Source organism: Columba livia, chromosome 1 (assembly GCF_036013475.1).
Source record: "Columba livia isolate bColLiv1 breed racing homer chromosome 1, bColLiv1.pat.W.v2, whole genome shotgun sequence".
NCBI classification, from domain to species: domain Eukaryota; kingdom Metazoa; phylum Chordata; class Aves; order Columbiformes; family Columbidae; genus Columba; species Columba livia.
This window is the reverse complement of record NC_088602.1, coordinates 1,459,106-1,478,242: the sequence shown is the minus strand read 5'-3', so window position 1 is coordinate 1,478,242 and position 19,137 is coordinate 1,459,106. Positions and strand designations below refer to the sequence as shown.

The 19,137-nt window shown below is 50.9% G+C and overlaps 1 protein-coding gene across 1 annotated transcript in view; it reads left to right on the top strand.

Moving 5' to 3' along the window:
- CLPB (ClpB family mitochondrial disaggregase) overlaps positions 1–19,137 on the top strand; it is an 89,074-nt gene that overhangs the window by 52,386 nt on the left and 17,551 nt on the right. The window contains exons 6-8 of the mRNA XM_005510998.3: positions 345–442; positions 7,037–7,151; positions 17,739–17,816. Coding sequence (XP_005511055.2) covers positions 345–442; positions 7,037–7,151; positions 17,739–17,816 — 291 coding nt within the window. The remainder of the gene's footprint in view (positions 1–344; positions 443–7,036; positions 7,152–17,738; positions 17,817–19,137) is intronic.

Here is a 19,137-nt window from a genome sequence, read left to right as displayed (position 1 = left end):
CCGGACAGCGTGTCCAATTGAACCCATAACAATCCCACGTGAGGACGTGGAGCAGTTGCTTTTGTGAAACTCTGTTTTCTCTTTGTGACCGTGTCTCATCCCCCCGCAGCAGCTTTTCCCTGCCAAGCCGTTTGTCAGCAGTGACAATTCCTTTTCTTCCTCCCTGGCCACCCCCGCGTGGAACCGCTGGTTGGACATTGTCCCTTTGTCACCCCGACACCCCTCGGAGCAAAGGTCAGGAGGGGACATGCGCTCGCACAACAGGCACAAGATGTGTTTCCTGCTTTTTCTGCCCCAAAACTGCACCCTTGCCCCCCTGATCTTATTCATTTTTCCTCCATCAGGTGCCAACCCCCTGCAGAAGAACGAAATGGGACACACACCCCTGGATTACGCCCGCGACGGGGAGGTCATGAAACTTCTGAGAGCGTCGGAGGCGAAGGTGAGCACGTGATTCTGGTGGTTTTGTGGGGTTTTTTCCCCTCTACAAGATCAGTTTTAAAGCAAAGCCGGTGTGCGCGATGCAGGATGCCTTAGCCCACCCACAACTCCGTGCTTTTAAAAATCAATTAATGATGGGATGTATAAGGGGAAAAAACCACTTCTGAAGTCTTTTTAGCTGCGTGCCGTCCTCTTCCACATTCACATTCCTTCCTCTCAGTGATTTACACAGAACCTGTGTCATGGTCAATTGGATTTGTGATGGTTCTTTTACCTTGATCTCAGAGCGCTAAATTAAGGCGACCAAAAAGCCAAGGGGTTATGATTCAATCAAGCAGTGTTACTTTATTAATCTGCCTGTAAAGTGGCACGTGATAGAGAGAGAGAGAGAAAAGAAAAGGGAAAAGAAATGGGGAAAAGTAAAGGTAAAGATGAGACATGAGGTTGCGTTTATCACCAGTCCAGTTCCAAAGGCCTGGTCTCCGGTCCCATGGAGTCCTGCTGGTCCTCTGTCGTGGTTTGGGATCCTCTGGCAGGAAGATCTTCAGCGGTGTCCATTCTGGAGTCACCTTTTATGCTTCTTCACCCCCCCTTGCTCCCATTGTTTTAGGCCAATTTCGCAACCCAGGCTCGTATTGCACAGGCTTGAGAGATTCACACTTTCTTTTGCCAACGCTTACATGTCCAGCATTCACGGGTCTTTCTCTGGTCCATTGGGTGACCTCAGGACCCTTGGCGAGCTTCTGGCCATGCTCCTTTTCGTTGGCCATTGTTTGGGGGAGCAGGTGAGGGACACATGTAACTGAGGCTGCAGGTGAGAACACATCTTCTGGATGGCAACTATTGTCCCCGGGTTGAAGAGACCCTCGTGACAATCACTTTCAGGAGGTGGGGGCTGGTTTGGCTGGAGAAGCAGACAAAGTCCACACAGCAGCCATTGTTAGCAGCAGCCCCCCCATATTGGAGAAAGAATACAACACAATGCTTCTCCTTGGGCCCCTCTCCAAGTCATTGTCCATCTGTTCTTTCGGTCAGGGCTTCAGTTCTCTAAGTTCTTGATGGCGATGGTCAGGCACATCCTGCTCCATCTTCAGACCGACTCTCACAACCTGTAACATTGTTCTGTAACCCCTTACAAAAATACACTAAAATCAGGTGTAGTTTTTGCTGTATTTTCTGAAGAAGAACCAGGTATTAAAAATCAAGCTGTGTGCCTGGAATCCGTGTGTTCACCAACACCAGTTGAAGGCAAAATGCGCCGATTCCTGCCGCCTGCTTGTGGGATCTCGTCCCTTCAGCCTCCCTGTCCCCTAGCGTGGGCTGCGCTGCACCGTGTCACGCTCATGAATCAATGTTTTAAGGTGTTTTAAAGAAGGAAAAGACCCACGTTTGCCATAGAAGCTCCAAGAAAAACACCAGGAGTTGGTTACAGAGATGGAGGTTATTAGGGAGGGACCTGCAGCCTGATGTTAAGGACTTAATATTTCTGACTGTGAAGCCTTATTCAAGTAGGAGTGACTAATTATTGAGGGCTCATCACAGCAATGATGAGAGAAAACCTATGGAAAAGAAATTCCTCACATTAAAACTGTGGCAGCTACTACATTTAGTAGATATTACCGTGAATTAAACCCACCAGTCAATCGAAAGTGCTGTCCTGGGCAGCCTGTTCCAATGCCCCACAGCCCTTTGGGGAAGAAATTGTTCCCACATCCAACCTCAACCTCCCCTGGCGCAACTTGAGGCCGATTCCTCTGCTCCTGGCGCTTGTTCCTGGGGAGCAGAGCCCGACCCCCCTGGCTCCAAGCTCCTTTCAGGCAGTTCAGAGATCAGAAGGTCTCCCCTCAGCTCCTGTTCTCCAGCTGAACCCCCCAGGTCCCTCAGCCGCTCCATCACACTTGTGCTCCAGCCCCTCACCAGCTCCGTTCCCTTCTCTCCACTCGCTCCAGCACCTCAAGGCCTTTCTTGGCATGAGGGTCCCAAAACTGCCCCCAGCATTGGCGGTTTGGCCTCCCCGGGTCCCAGCACAGGGACGGTCACTGCCCTGGGCCTGCTGGCCACACCAGTGCTGGTACCAGCCAGGATGCTGGTGGCCTCTTGGCCACCTGGGCACACGCTGGCTCAAGTTCAGCTGCTGGCACCAACACCCCCAGCTCCTTTTCCAGCCGCTGTTCCCCAGCTGCAGCGTCCATGGGGTTGTTGTGACCCAAGCGCAGGACCCGACACTTGGCCTTGGTGAACCTCAAACAATTGGCCTCAGCCCATCAATCCAGATCCCTCTGTAGAACCTTCCCACCCTCCAGCACATCAACATTCCACCCAACAGCTCCCAAAGCAAGATTTAAAGAAGAAAAGTTGAGAATAAAACACTTAAAATCTTTACAAGAAGGAGGTGAAGGGAAAATTTTCCTCCGGGTAAATGGTCTCTGGAGTCCATCCTTGGCGAGGAAACCTGCCCCGAACCGTTGGAAAAAGCTGTGTCGGTTTTTCTGCTTAACTAATAGACGGAGGAGAGAAAGGAAATATATCTGAGGAGATGTTCCTGATGAAAATGATTGTACTTGTATATAAAACATCAGGCCGTGGAGGCAGCCCGTGATGAATATTCAGCCGGGGGGCGTGCGGCGCTCCCGGGGTAACATCCACCCCAGATCCGCGTTCCACCGAGACTCTTTGACAATTTATTGCTCATTTTAATCACTGCCGGAGAATGAATTGGCAGAACTATTACTGGATGGGCACATCCCATAGATTTTATTTACATATCCTTGTGACAGAATAACAAGGAGTTTTCATATGTATTTTTAATTTATTTTGATTTCCTTTATTCTTTTGAAAAAACCCCAGAATTCCATGTGTGCTTTCCCTGCGTTAGACCGCACTGGTGTTTAGGACTTCGGGGCTGGTTCACGTTGCTGAGCACTCTGGTGAGATTTAAATAAGCTGTCGTGTATCTAGGGCTGAAAGGAAGGGAGAAACCCTTGAAGCTGGTGTTTTCTGTTTGCCCCAGGACTGAGCTCAGCTCTTCCAGGTCTTTCTTTGCTGTTCAAATCCTGTTTCCCCCGGAGTACTGGGCCCAGTTGGATCCATCCACTGGTCTCTCCTGTCTCCATGAGTGGCTGCCAAAGGATTTTTAAGGAGCGTTTCAGCCAGGGCGAGCACGCGATTGCCCTTTCCCCAGTTCTCTGGGGAGCAGCGGAATGAGAACGTCCTGGACCGGAGCTCATGTCCCCATCAACATATTGAATCACTTTCGATGGACCTTCTCAAGAATACAAACATTCTAGACACAACGAATTGTTGGTCCTGAGGGTGGTGAGGCCTGGCCCAGGTTGGCCAGAGAGGTGGTGGATGAACCATCCCTGGAGACATCCCAGGCCAGGCTGGACGGGGCTCTGAGCAACCTGAGCTGCTGAAGATGTCCCTGCTCATGGCAGGGGTGGCACTGGGGGAGCTGGGAAGGTCCCTTCAACCCAAACTCTTCTGTGATTCTATGATCCAACTGAACATTCTCAGGTTGTTGGATTAAGCATAGTTTATGAGAAAAATTCCTGTTTTGGTTGTTCACAAAGCATCTGTTTGTTAATTCACACACAGCCCTGTATGTAGAGTTGGGGCAGAGCAGCCTTGCAGTGGAAGCTGATTTCGTGCTTGCTGTAAACCCACAAGAATCACCTTAAGACGGTGTTTGCCCATGGAAGAACCGCTCACCAGATCACCTGGAGAACAGGAGCTGAGGGGAGACCTTCTGATCTCTGAACTGCCTGAAAGGAGCTTGGAGCCAGGGGGGTCGGGCTCTGCTCCCCAGGAACAAGCGCCAGGAGCAGAGGAAACGGCCTCAAGTTGCACCAGGGGAGGTTGAGGTTGGATGTGGGAACAATTTCTTCCCCAAAGGGCTGTGGGGCATTGGAACAGGCTGCCCAGGGCAGTGCTGGAGTCACCATCCCTGGAGGGCTGGACAGACGGACATGAGGTTCTCAGGACATGGGGCAGTGCCGGGGGTGGGTTGTGGTTGGACTCAATGATCTTGAGGGGCTTTTCCAACCAAAATGATTCTCTAGACCTATGATTCTATAATCACAGACTCACGAAATCATCGAACACCAGGTTGAATGGACCACAAGGATCCTTAGTCCAACGTTTCTTGGCACAAGCCCGGTCTGGATGAGCTGGCCCAGCCCCTTCTCCACCTGAATCTTAAACATCTCCAGTGTTGGAAAAACCACCACTTCCCAGTGGAGATGGTTCCAATGGCTGATTGTTCTCATCAGGAAACCTTTCCCTCTTGTGTTCAATCAGAATCTCCCCAGGAGTAACTTGTGCCTGTTGCCCCTCAGCTTTTCCACAGGACTCCTTGTACAAAGGGAGTGTCCATATTTGTAGCCTCCCTTGAAATACATTTTTTTGGAGGTCATATCCCAGACTCATCTAAAACCTGCTTTTCTGGGTGGATTTTCCTCATTCCGGTGTGTGCTGCTTGGTGTGGGTCGCTCAGGGCCGGTGGCACCGCAGGACATGGCACAAGGGAGGACGGGTCTGTCCAGAACACACCCTGAGCTGAACGCTCTATAGAGACAGCTTGGAAAAAGCACCTTAACTGCTGCAGATTTTCCCCATGAAAGGGAATTTCTCCTCCACAGGGACATTTTACAATGTTGGTTTTCCAAGGAGGGATGGAGAGGCTCCTCTTGCTCCTCATGCACGTCCTCTCCATAAACCCACACGAATTTCTCAGTGTCCTGACAGCACCGATCACTTTCCTTGCACCTTAACAAAGGCGAAAGATGAGAGGGGAAGAAAAGATTTGCCGAGATATAAAGAAAGATGCAGATATATGGTGAGAACAGCGCCTGAGCGTACACGGACCCCAGAGATATCATCATGGACATGCCGGTGTCCGTCCTGCAGTGCCGTTCGCAGGTATCCCGGGGGAGGTTATTGCTCCATGTGGGGGCTGACGGCATCTCGCTGTTACACACGAGACTCACAGCACCAGCCAAAATGGGATTGTTCACTATTAATATACTGTCACAGTCAGTACCAGTTCAGGAAACACAGGCGACCGGGCTGGGCGTTCATCCAGGATCCTGCTGCAGCTTCTGCGGCTCCTTTCTGGTGTTGTCAGAGGTGTTTCCCCGTCGGGAAGGTGGATTGAATGATGAGGACCAATTATGGGTGTTAAATTACTCTGCACACCCTGTGGGCTCCTTATGGTCCATCCTTAGCTAAGTCTGGCTTTGTGGGATGGTTGTTTCCAGAGCGGTGGTTTCACTGGTGAGATGGCCAAACTCTGCTTGAGATCATAGAATGGTTTGGGGTGAAGGGGCGTTCAAAGGTCCCCCAGTTCCCCCCCTGCCATGAGCAGGGACATCTTCATCCACCTCTCTGGACAACCTGGGCCAGGCTCTCACCACCCTCAGGGCAACAATTTCTTCCTCATGTCCAGCCTCAATCTCCCTCCTTCAGTTTGAAACCATCACCCCTTGTCCTATCACAACAGGCCCTGCTCAAAAGTCTGTCCCCATCTTTCTTATGGGCCCTTTTTCAGACCAAAAAGGCCGCACTAAGGTCTCCCTGGAGCTTCTCTTCTCCAGCTGAACACCCCAACTCTCTCACCTGTTCCCAGCAGAGCTGTTCCAGCCTTGGGTCATTCCTGTGGCTCCTCTGGCCCCTCTCCAGCAGCTCCATGTGTGTCCTGTGCTGAGCGCTGGGAAAAGGTGCTCAGCAGAATGTTTTTCAGCATTTTCTGAAGATGCGCAGGGGCTGGATTTATCCTCTTTCCCCCAGAAGGTCACTGCGCTGTGAGACCCGCTCCCACTTTGAGGTTCTGCCTGTATCCCATCCTCGAGCATCTCAGAGATGCGCTCGTGTCAGCTGTCTCTGTGAACCCCTCTCTGCCCTATCTCAGCCCTCAGCTCCCACAAATCGTAGAATCACAGAATCATTTTGGTTGGAAAAGACCTTCAAGATCATCAAGTCCAACTGTTAACCCAACCCTGACACTGAATAATCTGAGTGGAAACGGTGCGTCAGTCCCTGGCTCTCCAAGGCCCTGATTCCTCAGGGGCCAGAGCTTGAAAGGAGCAAATGTCCTGAATAAAGTAGATGATCGTAGTGTATCTTTGCGACTAGGAAATCACGGCCCTGTGAGATGGATTTTTGGTAAAGTATTTTAGAAAGAAGTTCTTTCTGTGGTTGGTGCCGTGTTGGACATCTTACTGACATCAGTTTGATGTTTTAAGACCCTTACAGCTTTTCATTCTAGTGCAATAAAGCTGTTGAAAACCTAAGTAGTTCAGATTCCACCTTCCCCTAAATGCGAAGCACATTTGCAACTAACTCATGCAGACCTTCTAAATTTACTACGTGCGATGCAATATTTAAAGGAATAAAGAGCTTTTTTCCAGCGCCATCGCACCTGGTGCTGGTTTGTCTGCACAGCGACGGTACTCGACCTCCCCCGTGCTCGTCCATCTCTGCAGCATCTTGTTGGAGTCTTTGAGATGTGCGGAGGGTGGGGAGACAAATACAGATCAAATAAGCGAAGCTTTGTTTTTCAGAACCTCTGTTCCCAATGTTTTCTCTCGTCGCACAGTTCCAGGAGGAGCAGCGCAGGAGGGAGGTGGAGGAACGCCGGAGATTTCCCCTGGAACAGCGGCTCAAGGAGCACATCATCGGCCAGGAGAGCGCCATCGCCACCGTGGGAGCAGGTAGGACCAGCTCTGCCCTCCTGTGTCTTCCGCTTCCTTATTACAAACTCATTTGTCTGAAGAATATCGCTCAGTAATAATTCACGAGCCGTTTTTGCGCGGCTTTCTGCACGGAAGCCCCTCACGCATGTGCCAATTTAGGGATCTGTTCTGTATCCCAGAGAGGTGGTGGATGAACCATCCCTGGAGACATCCCAGGCCAGGCTGGACGGGGCTCTGAGCAACCTGAGCTGGTGAAGATGTCCCTGCTCATGGCAGGGGGGGCACTGGGGGACCTTTAAAGTCCCTTCAACACAAACTATTCCATTCTTCCATGAATTTGTCCACGTTTCCCTTGGATCCCCCGTAAACCTCCAGACTCTGCACCACCCTTTGCCAGGAGCTGCGTAGTTAGTGAAGAAATAGACCCTTTTCTTCATTTCAAATCTGCCTCGCCATAGTTCAGCCCACTGCCCTCTGGTTCCTGTGTCAAACGAAGCGTTTGCTGCTGGGGCAGCTGCAATTTATAGAACCACAGAATCATTTTGGTTGGAAAAGACCCTCAAGATCGAGTCCAACCACTCACCTCCTCAAGAACCCACACTTCCGAGCACGTTGCTTCTGTTATTTTCTCTCTGGAAATCCACCTTATTTGTCTGTGGTAGAATTTGATACATTTGGTTATGTCTGCGCATCCATTGCAAAAACTGCAAGTCTAGAGTATTTTGTTAGTTCATATTTCCTTTTCTGGATCTACCGAAACCCCGTTTTCAAACAAGGGTTCTGAGGCCTTTCTCTGGAGGGTGTTTTTTTCCTGCACATCAAATTATAAGTTTTTCACTGCTTAAAAAAAAGCAAATTAATTAAATAAGCACAGGGAATAAATGAGGAGCCTGGCCTCTTGTGGCTGGGATGGAACCGTACAACGAGGAACCGCACAGCGAGGTTTGAGTGGGTTTTGTCAGCCCGCAGGATGCAGTTGCGGGGAGAAGAACAGATCAGCTTTTAGGCACACGGAGCCCAAACAGCAACTGCACATTTCAGATGGGCACGGACAGTCGCTGCGAGCGTAACTTCGTTATGTTAATCAATTAGGCACTTTGAATCCAAAGGGTGTTGGGCATCTGTGGAGCAGGGGGGGATGATTTCTGCCTGGAAATGCTATTATCTCACGCTGAAAACCTATTTTTGTTGCTATACCACCCTGGTTCTGGCAGCTTTGTAAAGCCTGAGCCTGGGGGTCAGGCTGGTCCTGCCCAAAGCCCGGCTCAGCTTCCCCATATCACCCTGTCCCTCCTAAAGAGCAATATCTGCGTTTCGCTGATCCGGGTGAAGATGCTTGGGCTGGATGAGCCTTGTAGGTCCCTTCAACTCAAACCATTCTGTGATTTGTCCCTCACCAGAGACACCGGCCAAGCTCCATCCTCACACGTGATGGAGCGCACGGCCCCGACCGACGCATCCGCGGGGAGAAGGAAAGAAACGAGGGGTCCCGGTGGGTTGTGCGAGGTGGTTCAGTTGGGGCAGCCTCGCAAATCTCAGGAGCGGTTTATTTCACACGGGGTGCCAAACGTCTGTAAGGAAATCAAGGCTCCGGCAAGCTGGGCTGGGTTGGATTTGTCCATCCAAAGCCTGAAAGCTGTTGGATTATTGAATCATCAAATCATTTGGGTTGGAAAAGTGTCTGTCCAGCCCTCCAGGGCTGGTGACTCCAGCACTGCCCTGGGCAGCCTGTTCCAATGCCCCACAGCCCTTTGGGGAAGAAATTGTTCCCACATCCAACCTCAACCTCCCCTGGCGCAACTTGAGGCCGTTTCCTCTCATCCTGTCCTGTTAATAACTCCTCGAACCACCCCTGCATCCCAGTTTAGTGCCTGAAAATGGGACGGGGCGGTAAGAGCAAACCAAGGCAAAACAGCGAGCGACGCGCGGTCATAAATACAAAACCCATCATGGTTTAGTTAACAAAGGCGAGTCCTGTGCGATGTGGAAGCTCCAGCTCCCCCCGACCCTGCAAACACACCAGCCCCTCTGTGTTTGTTGAGCGGCTGTGCCTGGGGGCAGCCGGCCCCGCTAATTGGGAAGCTGTGATTAATGGGCAGTGCCTGTTCCTGACACAGGTGGTGGTTCTGCACATTAAAGTCACTGCCTTTATGGAGGCTTCTCTTATTGAATTAGAGGGAATGCGCTTGATACCCCCGCAGCCTCAGGATATCAGACCAAAAGGTAGCGGGAGCGTCTCCGTCCCCTCCTCCCCCTCTTCCCTCTGTCCTGTTTTTGTTATTTTCTTTCAAGAAGGGTGAATTTAGAGACATGACTTTTATTTCTTCTTCTCTCAAGCGCTTCCTCTCTGGTTTTGTTATTTACTTGATTCCCGGCTGGTTTTGCAGCTACTTTGTGGACTCCACGTGCCTCCTGTTTGGCGCTTTGCTGGCCGGGAGCCTCGCCGCACACCACGTCTCCAGCTTTACCCAGCTTAGCCGCTATGTTTAATTTATAACCGCCGCCTTAATTGAATAATCTGATTTAATCCGTCACTCGGTGCATGATCCAAACACTCTCCAGAGGGGCTCGAGCCCGGAATACAAAGGGAACGTGCTCTTGGGGATTTGCCGCGCAGGTCCGGGGTGGTGGGTACGTTTGCAGTGGACTGGCTGGTGTCACAGCACCAACACCGTGACATCTCTACCGCAGAGGGACAAAACCTCCCCGGCCGTCTCCACGGGATATCTGCGAGCCCTGCTGCTCAATTTTCTGCTACACAGACGCTGTGGGACGGCGATGAATCGATCGTAACAGGGCACGGGATTCCTCCCAGCGGGAGAGCCGGACGACGCTCTCCCTCTGTAGACGTTTATTTTATTATAACAAAATCCACATTAAATACTCCGGCTCGTAACACATCATAAAGACACAGACAGGTCATTCCTGCCATGCCAGGAGCTAACGGCAGCCGGGACGCCGCAACCGGTTCATGCAAATGAACGACTCGAAGGCTCGATTGCGTTTCTAGTGCACTCTCAGAAATTAGTGCGCTCGGAATCTCGTTAGGTCTCATTTACCATTTTGCTCGGAGGTGCAGAGGCACAGGGCGAAGCAGCAGGATTGACACAAAGGTTGAAGTTATAAACCAAAGGAAGGCGTTTTTCCAAACAATATATTTTTGGTTTGTCACCTCATATCCTAAATATTAGGCCAGAGAAATAGTATCTCTTGTATATAGAGACATAGCATTCACCATTGTGGTCGCTTAAGAGGCGAAGGGTTCAAAACCCATCACCTTCCAATGCTGATTTTCTAAACCCTTTTTGGGTTGAAGAAATTTGTTCCGACTCTTCCTGAAGCTGAATAAGGAGGGAGGAAGGGAAAGTTTTGTTTATTGCTAGTGCAGAGATTTTGGATAAAGGTAGCGCAGAAAATCTACATTGTAATTAGAGAGTGACCGATTTCCAACACGCTGAGCAGTTACGATGTTGAAATCAGTTGGCTGAAGGAAAATGGGTGAGCAGGAATATCATCCTACCCTGCTCCGCAGGAAACTGGGTTTATTTTGGGCAAGATCGGATCCTTTACAAGTTCTATATTTCAGTGCGTGTCGCACTTGTTTTCTACAAGTCAAGTCAGGCTTTGCAAGGGAAGAGTTTGGGTCTAGTTGGACGTTCATCATCTTCCCCATCCCAGAATGATCCTGAGCCCGCTGGCACCTTCCTGGAGGACACGGCAGAGCGGGGATGGACGAGAACGATCCCACGGCGTGTCCGGACCTGGAGACATCACCCTGCGGTACCCCGAGCCCGGGCGGTCTGAGAAGCGCCGCTCGAATGAATTGATTTGATAAATGGACATTTATTACGCTCACAAATTGGCTGAAACCAATTTCGGTCACATCAACCCCTGATAACTGCTGGAGTATTGATTTGTGTAAAGTAATACAGTGAATTTATCAGTTCAATAGCGAGCTGAAGGGCCTCTCGGAGACACCGCGCTACCCGTACGCTGTTACAGATGTACAAAATAAAGTGAGAGCGCTGCGGCGACGCTGGAAATGGCTCCGAAGAAGAAGGCCCAGGCGTCATCATCAGCCTCTTCGCTTGGACATTGGGTCTGAACGTCTTAATGAGATTTCAGTGAAGCGGCGCGACCTACCTCTTCTTTTTATCTATTTGTGCCATTCCAGGAGGACGGGGACAGCTTTCCAAGCGGCACAGCACGGATTCCTTGCTTGGCCATCAAGGAAGAGCGGTCATAGACTCATAGTATGGTTTGGGTTGGAAGGAACCTTAAAGATCATCCGGTTCCAACCTCCCCTGCTGCCGTATCTGCATATACATGTTTTAATACATGTACATACACGACAGAAACTCAGTGATTTATCTTTGGATCCTGAAAACTTGCGCTTTGCTGAGATTTAGCCCAAGAAAACGATCCCTAGCTTTAAGGTTCGAGTCGTGGGCTGCGAAGGGGCTGCCAAAGGACGGGATAGGCTACAAAATCAAATCATCCCATGATAAATTTATCAGTGGGGATAGGACTGAGACTGTATTTTTCATTTACAGCCCATATAAAGATTTAAGTTAGGATTAGGCTTACAGTAGGAGTACAGAATAAGAGTTAAAGCCAAGCTTACTATTTGGAGTAGAGTCGAAATAAGTCTGCCAAAAGAGCGTATAGGTTGCATAAAATATTGTCTCTGATAACTGTTTTATCTGGGTCAGGACTAGGGCTGCTGGGCTGAGACTCAGAATATGTCTAGGGTTGGGCTTAGCTTTAGGGTTAGTGTTAGGACCCCAAGCTTCAATATGAATTTGTGATAGAAATCTGTCTTTGAACAAATTAATCTCACCTTTGGAGTCAGTCTTTGTTTCTATTGCCCTGAATAACAGATAGCATGGATTATTTATAAAAATTTATTGTGCGGAAAAGAAGAACAGAGTTTATCAAGAGACGCTGGACCAGATGATCCTTGAGGTCCCTTCCAACCTGGGGTTCCGTGATTCTATGATTAGGGTGAGCACAGGGAAGCCGACGTGGCCGGCAGCTGCTTTGTGGGTGCAAACCAAAGGAGAGGAGCGTTCCTGCGTGTTTTCCTACCTGAGCTTTCCACCCTTAAACCAGAGCTGATGTCCCGCTGTGTCCTAGGACGGCATCGTTGTCCCTCTTGCTGAAGCTGGAACGGGTTGTGGGCAAACTGGGAGATCTGCCAGCCAGACCCAGGGATGCGGTGGCCCCTCTTGGGTGAAAACCAGGATTTCTCAGCTTTTCCAGGCCTCAGGAGCACTGAGGTCCTCAAATATCTCACAGAACGAGAGAAAAGGGCTTCAAGTTGCGCCAGGGGAGGTTGAGGTTGGATGTGGGAACAATTTCTTCCCCAAAGGGCTGTGGGGCATTGGAACAGGCTGCCCAGGGCAGTGCTGGAGTCACCAGCCCTGGAGGGTTGGACAGACGGACATGAGGTTCTCAGGACATGGGGCAGGGACAGGGGTGGGTTATGGTTGGACTCCATCGTCTGGAAGGCCTTCTCCAACCAAAATGATTCTGTGATTCCAATATCTCATCATTTTAAGGCTGCAGGTTGATCTAACCAACCCGCTAATGATGGTCGTAGAATCATTATAGAACCACAGGATGCCCTGAGCTGGAAGGACCCACAGGATCATTGGTTCCAACTGCTGTCCCTGCAGTGACAACCCCACAGGTCACCCGTGTGTCTGAGGATGGTGTCCAGTCTCTTGTTGAACACTGTCAGGTTGGGCCGTGACACCTCCCTGGGAGCCTGTTCAGTGTCCAGCACCTCTGGGGAAGAACCTTTGCCTCATGTCCCACTGACCCTCCCTGGCATCACCTTCCAGCCGGGATCTCGCTCAGAATCACAAGCACTAACTCGATGGTGGTTTTTTATGGAGTGGTTTATATCCTTGGGGTTACTGTAGGTGAGACAAGCATTTCCCCATAAAATCTGGTATCCTGCTGCGAAGGAGAGTGAAAAAAGACCGTGCTTGACCTCACAGCCTTCAGACACTGAACGTGCTGACCCCTGCCAGTGGTCACTCCGTGCCCTGGAGCCGAAGTTTATTACCTTTATTATCTTAGCCGAGAGAGCTGCAGATATTGTCAGCGGTCACGTTATTCCCCATAAATTAAATATATATATATATCTAAATATATATCCATCCTGGGTATTTGACCTCATATCTGCTGTGATAAAGGGCAGGGAAGGAGCACGTGCAGCCCTGGGAAGGACACGCGGTGGGATGTGGATCTCCTGGGAGGACAGGCTGAGAGAGTTGGGGTGTTCAGCTGGAGAAGAGAAGCTCCAGGGAGACCTTAGAGCGGCCTTTACAGACTGAAAAGAGGCCTGTAAGAAAGATTGGGACAGACTTTTGAGCAGGGCCTGTTGTGATAGGAAAAGGGGTGATGGTTTTAAACTAAAGGAGGGAGATTCAGGCTGGACATGAGGAAGAAATTGTTGCCCTGAGGGTGGTGAGAGCCTGGCCCAGGTTGCCCAGAGAGGTGGTAGATGAACCATCCCTGGAGACATCCCAGGCCAGGCTGGACGGGGCTCTGAGCAACCTGAGCTGGTGAAGATGTCCCTGCTCATGGCAGGGGGGGCACTGGGGGAGCTGGGAAGGTCCTTCAACCCTGTGATTCTATGGTCCTCTTGACACCCACCCTGAGATATTGATCCATTGATCACATCCCTCTCAGCTTCTCTTCTCCAGCTCAACAGCCCCAGCTCTCTCAGTGTCTCCCATCACAAAGATGCTCCAGACCCCTCAGCATCTTTGTGTCCCTCCACTGGACTCTCTCCAGCAATTCCTTGTCCTTCCTAAACTGGGGAGTCCAGAACTGGACCTAGTCTTGCAGCCTGGCTCTAAGCCTGAGCTTATTAAGCCTTGAGAGGAGTCAGGACTTACTAGCATGGCCAATGCACTGGCTGACGCATCTTAATTGTGTCCAGACACAAACCAGCATCTCTCACAGTGCTGGGGCTGCAGTTCCCATTAATTCCCCAATCTCTCACTGGGTAGATGCGCCCTGGACATTAAGTTTAAATTGGGCTCTTTTGGCTGTTTGCACTGAGCCCTGTGTAGCACAGTGATGAAATCTTCCCAGAAAGGGCTGTGGGGCATTGGAACAGGCTGCCCAGGGCAGTGCTGGAGTCACCATCCCTGGAGGGCTGGACAGACGGACATGAGGTTCTCAGGACATGGGGCAGTGCCAGGGGTGGGGAACGGTTGAATTTAATGACCTTGAGGTTCTTTTCCAACCAAAACAATTCCATGATTGTACCCTCAGCCGGAGCTCCCACCCCTTTTCCAGAGGAACCCCCCATCATGGACTCCGCAGGAATTAGGGGTTCAGTCGCGCTCCTCTTTGCAACTCACTCCAATAATTAATCACCCTCACAATTAAGAACCATTCTGCCTTATTTCCAGTCTGGATTCATCCACCCGCAGCCCCTGCAGCCTGTTAATTTTCTCTGTTAGACAAGCAAGCCTCGTGCATTTAGAAACCAAGTCGATCCTCAAACCTCTCGGCGTTAACCTCAGCACATTGATTTCTTTTTCATGCGGTTTTCAGGCTCGCTCGAGGCTTTGCGCTCCTTTTCCTAATCCTGAGCAGACCTCTCGCCTTCCACCTCACCCCAAATCCAGACGTGGGCTCGGAGGAGCTCAGCGTGTCCCGGTCTGCCCGGAAACAGCAGCAGCTCCAAAAGCATCCTGGCAAATCCACGTGAGATTCCTCGGGGCGGCCGCACCATCGGCCACAGGAATATTGTGCTTGAGCTGCTGCTGTTTGACATCCTCCTGCTGGCAGGGGTGACTTTTCACCATATATCTGTGGCCAACGACATTCAGCTTCTTCCTACCTGCAAAATGGAAATATTTGCTGAATATTTCCCGTATTTTACTCTCCCTGTTCCTGCAGGAAGAGCTCTCCATGTGCCACACGTGTCCAGGATGCCTTTCATAGGCGCCTTTGTATGTCCCATACCCCATCAAGCAGAGGGTTTTGAGGACTGACCTTCTTTTTGAGATCAACTTCATAATCCCCCAATTTCAAATGAAAACCCAAACCCGACGCTTCCCCCGGTGCCACTTCTGAGGACACATGAGCAGCGGTGACCCCGGGGCTGGGGACAAGGACAGCAATTCAGGCCGCATTTTGGGGACGACAATCACAAAGAGAAGTGTGGTTTTATTCCTGGTTTTGCTCTGAGCTTTGCCGTGCAGTGGCGTTTCAAGACCTTTATTTTACGGCACGGTCGAGCTGCAGATCTGAGTGATGCTCAAATCTCCAACGCCACCGTTTTCCTCTGCTACCTGAAAAATAACACAGATTATAATTCTTGGGCGCCTTGCCCCTTTCATGTCCTGCTTTTATCAAACAGAACGTGTCGCATCCTCGGTCTGGCTGACATCTGGCAGCTGCCGTGCGCTGATGGAAAAGCTCCTTGTTCCTCGGAGCCTCCCCCTCATTTATAACGCCGCACAGTTCGCGTTTATGTCGCTTCTTATAAAATATCACAAAACCGCTTTACAACGCGCACCGATCCGTACGGCAAGAATAACTCTTTTTAAGAGCTGTAATAGAGGCCGTGGTTAAATAATGCAGATAAATCAGGGAGATGGAGCAGTGAGTCTGTCCCTCTCCCGGTGAAGCAGGAGCTGGAAATTCAGCGTATTGCAGATCTCTGAGCAACCTGAGCTGGTGAAGATGTCCCTGCTCATGGCAGGGGTGGCACTGGGGGAGCTGGGAAGGTCCTTCAACCCAAGCCATCCTGTGATTCTCTGATCCTCTTGACACCCACTCTGAGATATTGATCCATTGATCACATCCCCCTCAGCTTCTCTTCTCCAGCTCAACAGCCCCAGCTCTCTCAGTGTCTCCTCATCACAAAGATGCTCCAGACCCCTCAGCATCTTCGTGTCCCTCCCTGGACTCTCTCCAGTGATCCCTTGTCCTTAAACTGGACCCATTTCTGCAGATGTGGCCTCACCAGGGCAGCAGAGGGGGAGGAACAACCTCCCTGACCTGCTGCCCACACTCTTCCTTACACACCCCAGAAACCATTGGCCACAGGGCACATTGGTGGCTCATGGTCACCCTGTTGCCACCACAACTCCCAGGTCCTTCTCCAAAAGCTGCTTCCCAGCAGCTCAACCCCAACCTGTGCTGGTGCGGGGGGTGGTTCCTCCAAAGGGACAGGGGAGCACTGGCTTTGGTTGCATTTCATAGAATCACAGAAACATTTTGTTTGGAAAAGCCCCTCAAGATCATTGAGTCCAACCATAACCCACCCCTGTCCTGCCCCATGTCCTGAGAACCTCCTGTCCGTCTGTCCAGCCCTCCAGGGCTGGTGACTCCAGCACTGCCCTGGGCAGCCTGTTCCAATGCCCCACAGCCCTTTGGGGAAGAAATTGTTCCCACATCCAACCTCAACCTCCCCTGGTGCAACTTGAGGCCGTTTCCTCTGCTCCTGGCGCTTGTTCCTGGGGAGCAGAGGCCATTTCATTAGGTTCTTCAATAAAGAATGTCCCCGTGTCTCATTGACACACATCCTTATAAACATCCTGAAATAAGAGGCTGGTTCCTCTCTTGGAAGATCCGCGTGAGATCTGAAACCCCTGCAGATTTGGGAAGAATGAGCTCGATGAGCTTGATGGGCTTTTCCAACCAAAATGATTCTGTGATTCTATGAATTATTTCCTTAACCAAAAGGAGCAGTTACAAACCCTTGTGCTGAACCACGGCCGCCACTTTTGTGCTCCGCAGCCCCGATCCACCCTGCCAGTCGCTACATTTGCTTCTCTTGTCCTCCAAAGCCATTTCTTATCTCCCAGCTAAGCCCAGTACAGCGACATTACTGGTTTGGAGGCTCTTCAGATGGGCTTGAATCTCACCTGGGGTGGCTGTGGATGGCTGGGGGGGTCAGGGGCATCCCAGCTCTGTCCTGGGAAAAGGCTGTGCCGGTAGGACTAGGAATTTAGGGGGTAATCAGGTATTTCTGTTTCCAAACCGTCTTTATGTTTTGCAGAATTTTCCATTGGTGTCTAACCAGGATGCCCTTGGATCCAGAGAGGCGCGGAGATACCAGCTCTCCTTTCCCAGCCCTTCTTGCCTTGTGCCAATTCAGACCTTCAACCACCTCCCTCATCCCCGGGAAATAATGCAGAAACCCCTTTAAACCTGCTCTTTATTTGCAGAAAAGTTGCATTTGCGAGCTGGCGACATGACGCTCTTCATCCTCCCCTCACCAGCCCCATCCTTGCTCCATCCGTCCGTCCCTCCGTCCGTCCGTCCGTCCCCCCCTCCCCACCGTCTCCATGGCAACGCCGAGTGCACATCCTGGAAAAAAACTTTATCCGAAATCTGCTCTGGGCAGCTTTCCAAATCCATGCTAACCTGATTAGGTGTCTCTGGGGCCTTGGCTGCCTAATCGAATTAGAGAGCACTAATGGCAGCGAGGACTTGGAGTGGGCAGAGAGCAGTAAAACAGAGTGTGTACTTAGTGATAATTACACTTGCTTTGCTGGCATTGATTTATACGCCTTTTTTTTCTTCTTCTTTCCCCCCCCGCTTTGTTTTGCTCGTCTGGAAACGCAGCGATTCGGAGGAAGGAAAATGGCTGGTACGACGAGGAGCACCCACTGGTTTTTCTCTTCTTGGGATCATCCGGAATAGGTAACGTGAGAGGGACTGAGAGCCCTGAGGGGGCTGCGATGGCTTCACCACGTGGCTTTTCCACATAAATACCAGTTAAAAACGCCGTTATCCCTCCAACTGGTCACCCAGTTCATCATCCCGCGGGGCAACCACCACCAGACCCCGTTCGCACACAGACACTGAATTACCCCAGGGGACCCTCTAAGGCTCAAGAAAGGGCAATTTTCACAAGGGAAATGTGATTTTTCACAGCTTTCCGGTGGGAATGCCTCTTCCTTGGCTGGGGAAATACTCAAATTTGCTGCTTGCAAACCAAATTTCTGCTCGTCTCGCTCCTCTGCATTGCTTTGTAACGATGGGGTGTTATTGATGGCAATATTTGTCCTGGAGCGCAATAAAACGCAACACGACAGCTGATTTGTCCATGGGATGGACAAATGACTTTTACCCAGGGAAATTAAAAACAAAACACACACAAACCCCATATTTAAAGTAACCAAACGGTGACATTTGTAACAACCTGGGTGCTTGTAGCCAGGAAGGCCAATGGTACCTGGGGTGGATGAGAAGGGGGTGGTCAGTAGGTCAGAGAGGTTCTCCTGCCCCTCTGCTCTGCCCTGGGGAGACCACACCTGGAATATTGTGTCCAGTTGTGGCCCCTCAGTTCCAGCAGGACAGGGAACTGCTGGAGAGAGTCCAGCGCAGCCACCAAGATGCTGAAGGGAGTGGAGCATCTCCCGTGTGAGGAAAGGCTGAGGGAGCTGGGGCTCTGGAGCTGGACAAGAGGACACTGAGGGGGGACTCATTCATGTTTACAGATATCTAAAGGGTGAGTGTCAGGAGGATGGAGCCAGGCTCTTCTCGGTGACAACCAATGGTAGGACAAGGGGCAATGGGTACAAACTGGAACACAGGAGGTTCCACTTAAATATGAGAAGCAACTTGTTCCTGGTGAGGGTGGCAGAGCCTGGCCCAGGCTGCCCAGGGGGGTTGTGGAGTCTCCTTCTGTGCAGACATTCCAACCCACCTGGACACCTTCCTGTGTAACCTCATCTGGGTGTTCCTGCTCCATGGGGGGATTGCACTGGGTGAGCTTTCCAGGGCCCTTCAACCGCTGACACTCTGGGATTCTGTGATTCTCCTGCATCCGCTGCCCCCTGGGGCCGGAGGGGTTAACACCACGGGACACGCGGTGACTTCTGCCTGAGCAGATCCAGGTGTTAACTCAAAATGAGTCACTATAAAGCTGTGCAAAAACAATCAGAAATGTTTTTGAGACCTCATCACGCTGCTTAGAGCAGGTTGGAAGGCTCAGAAATGCCAATCTTCACGTCTCCAA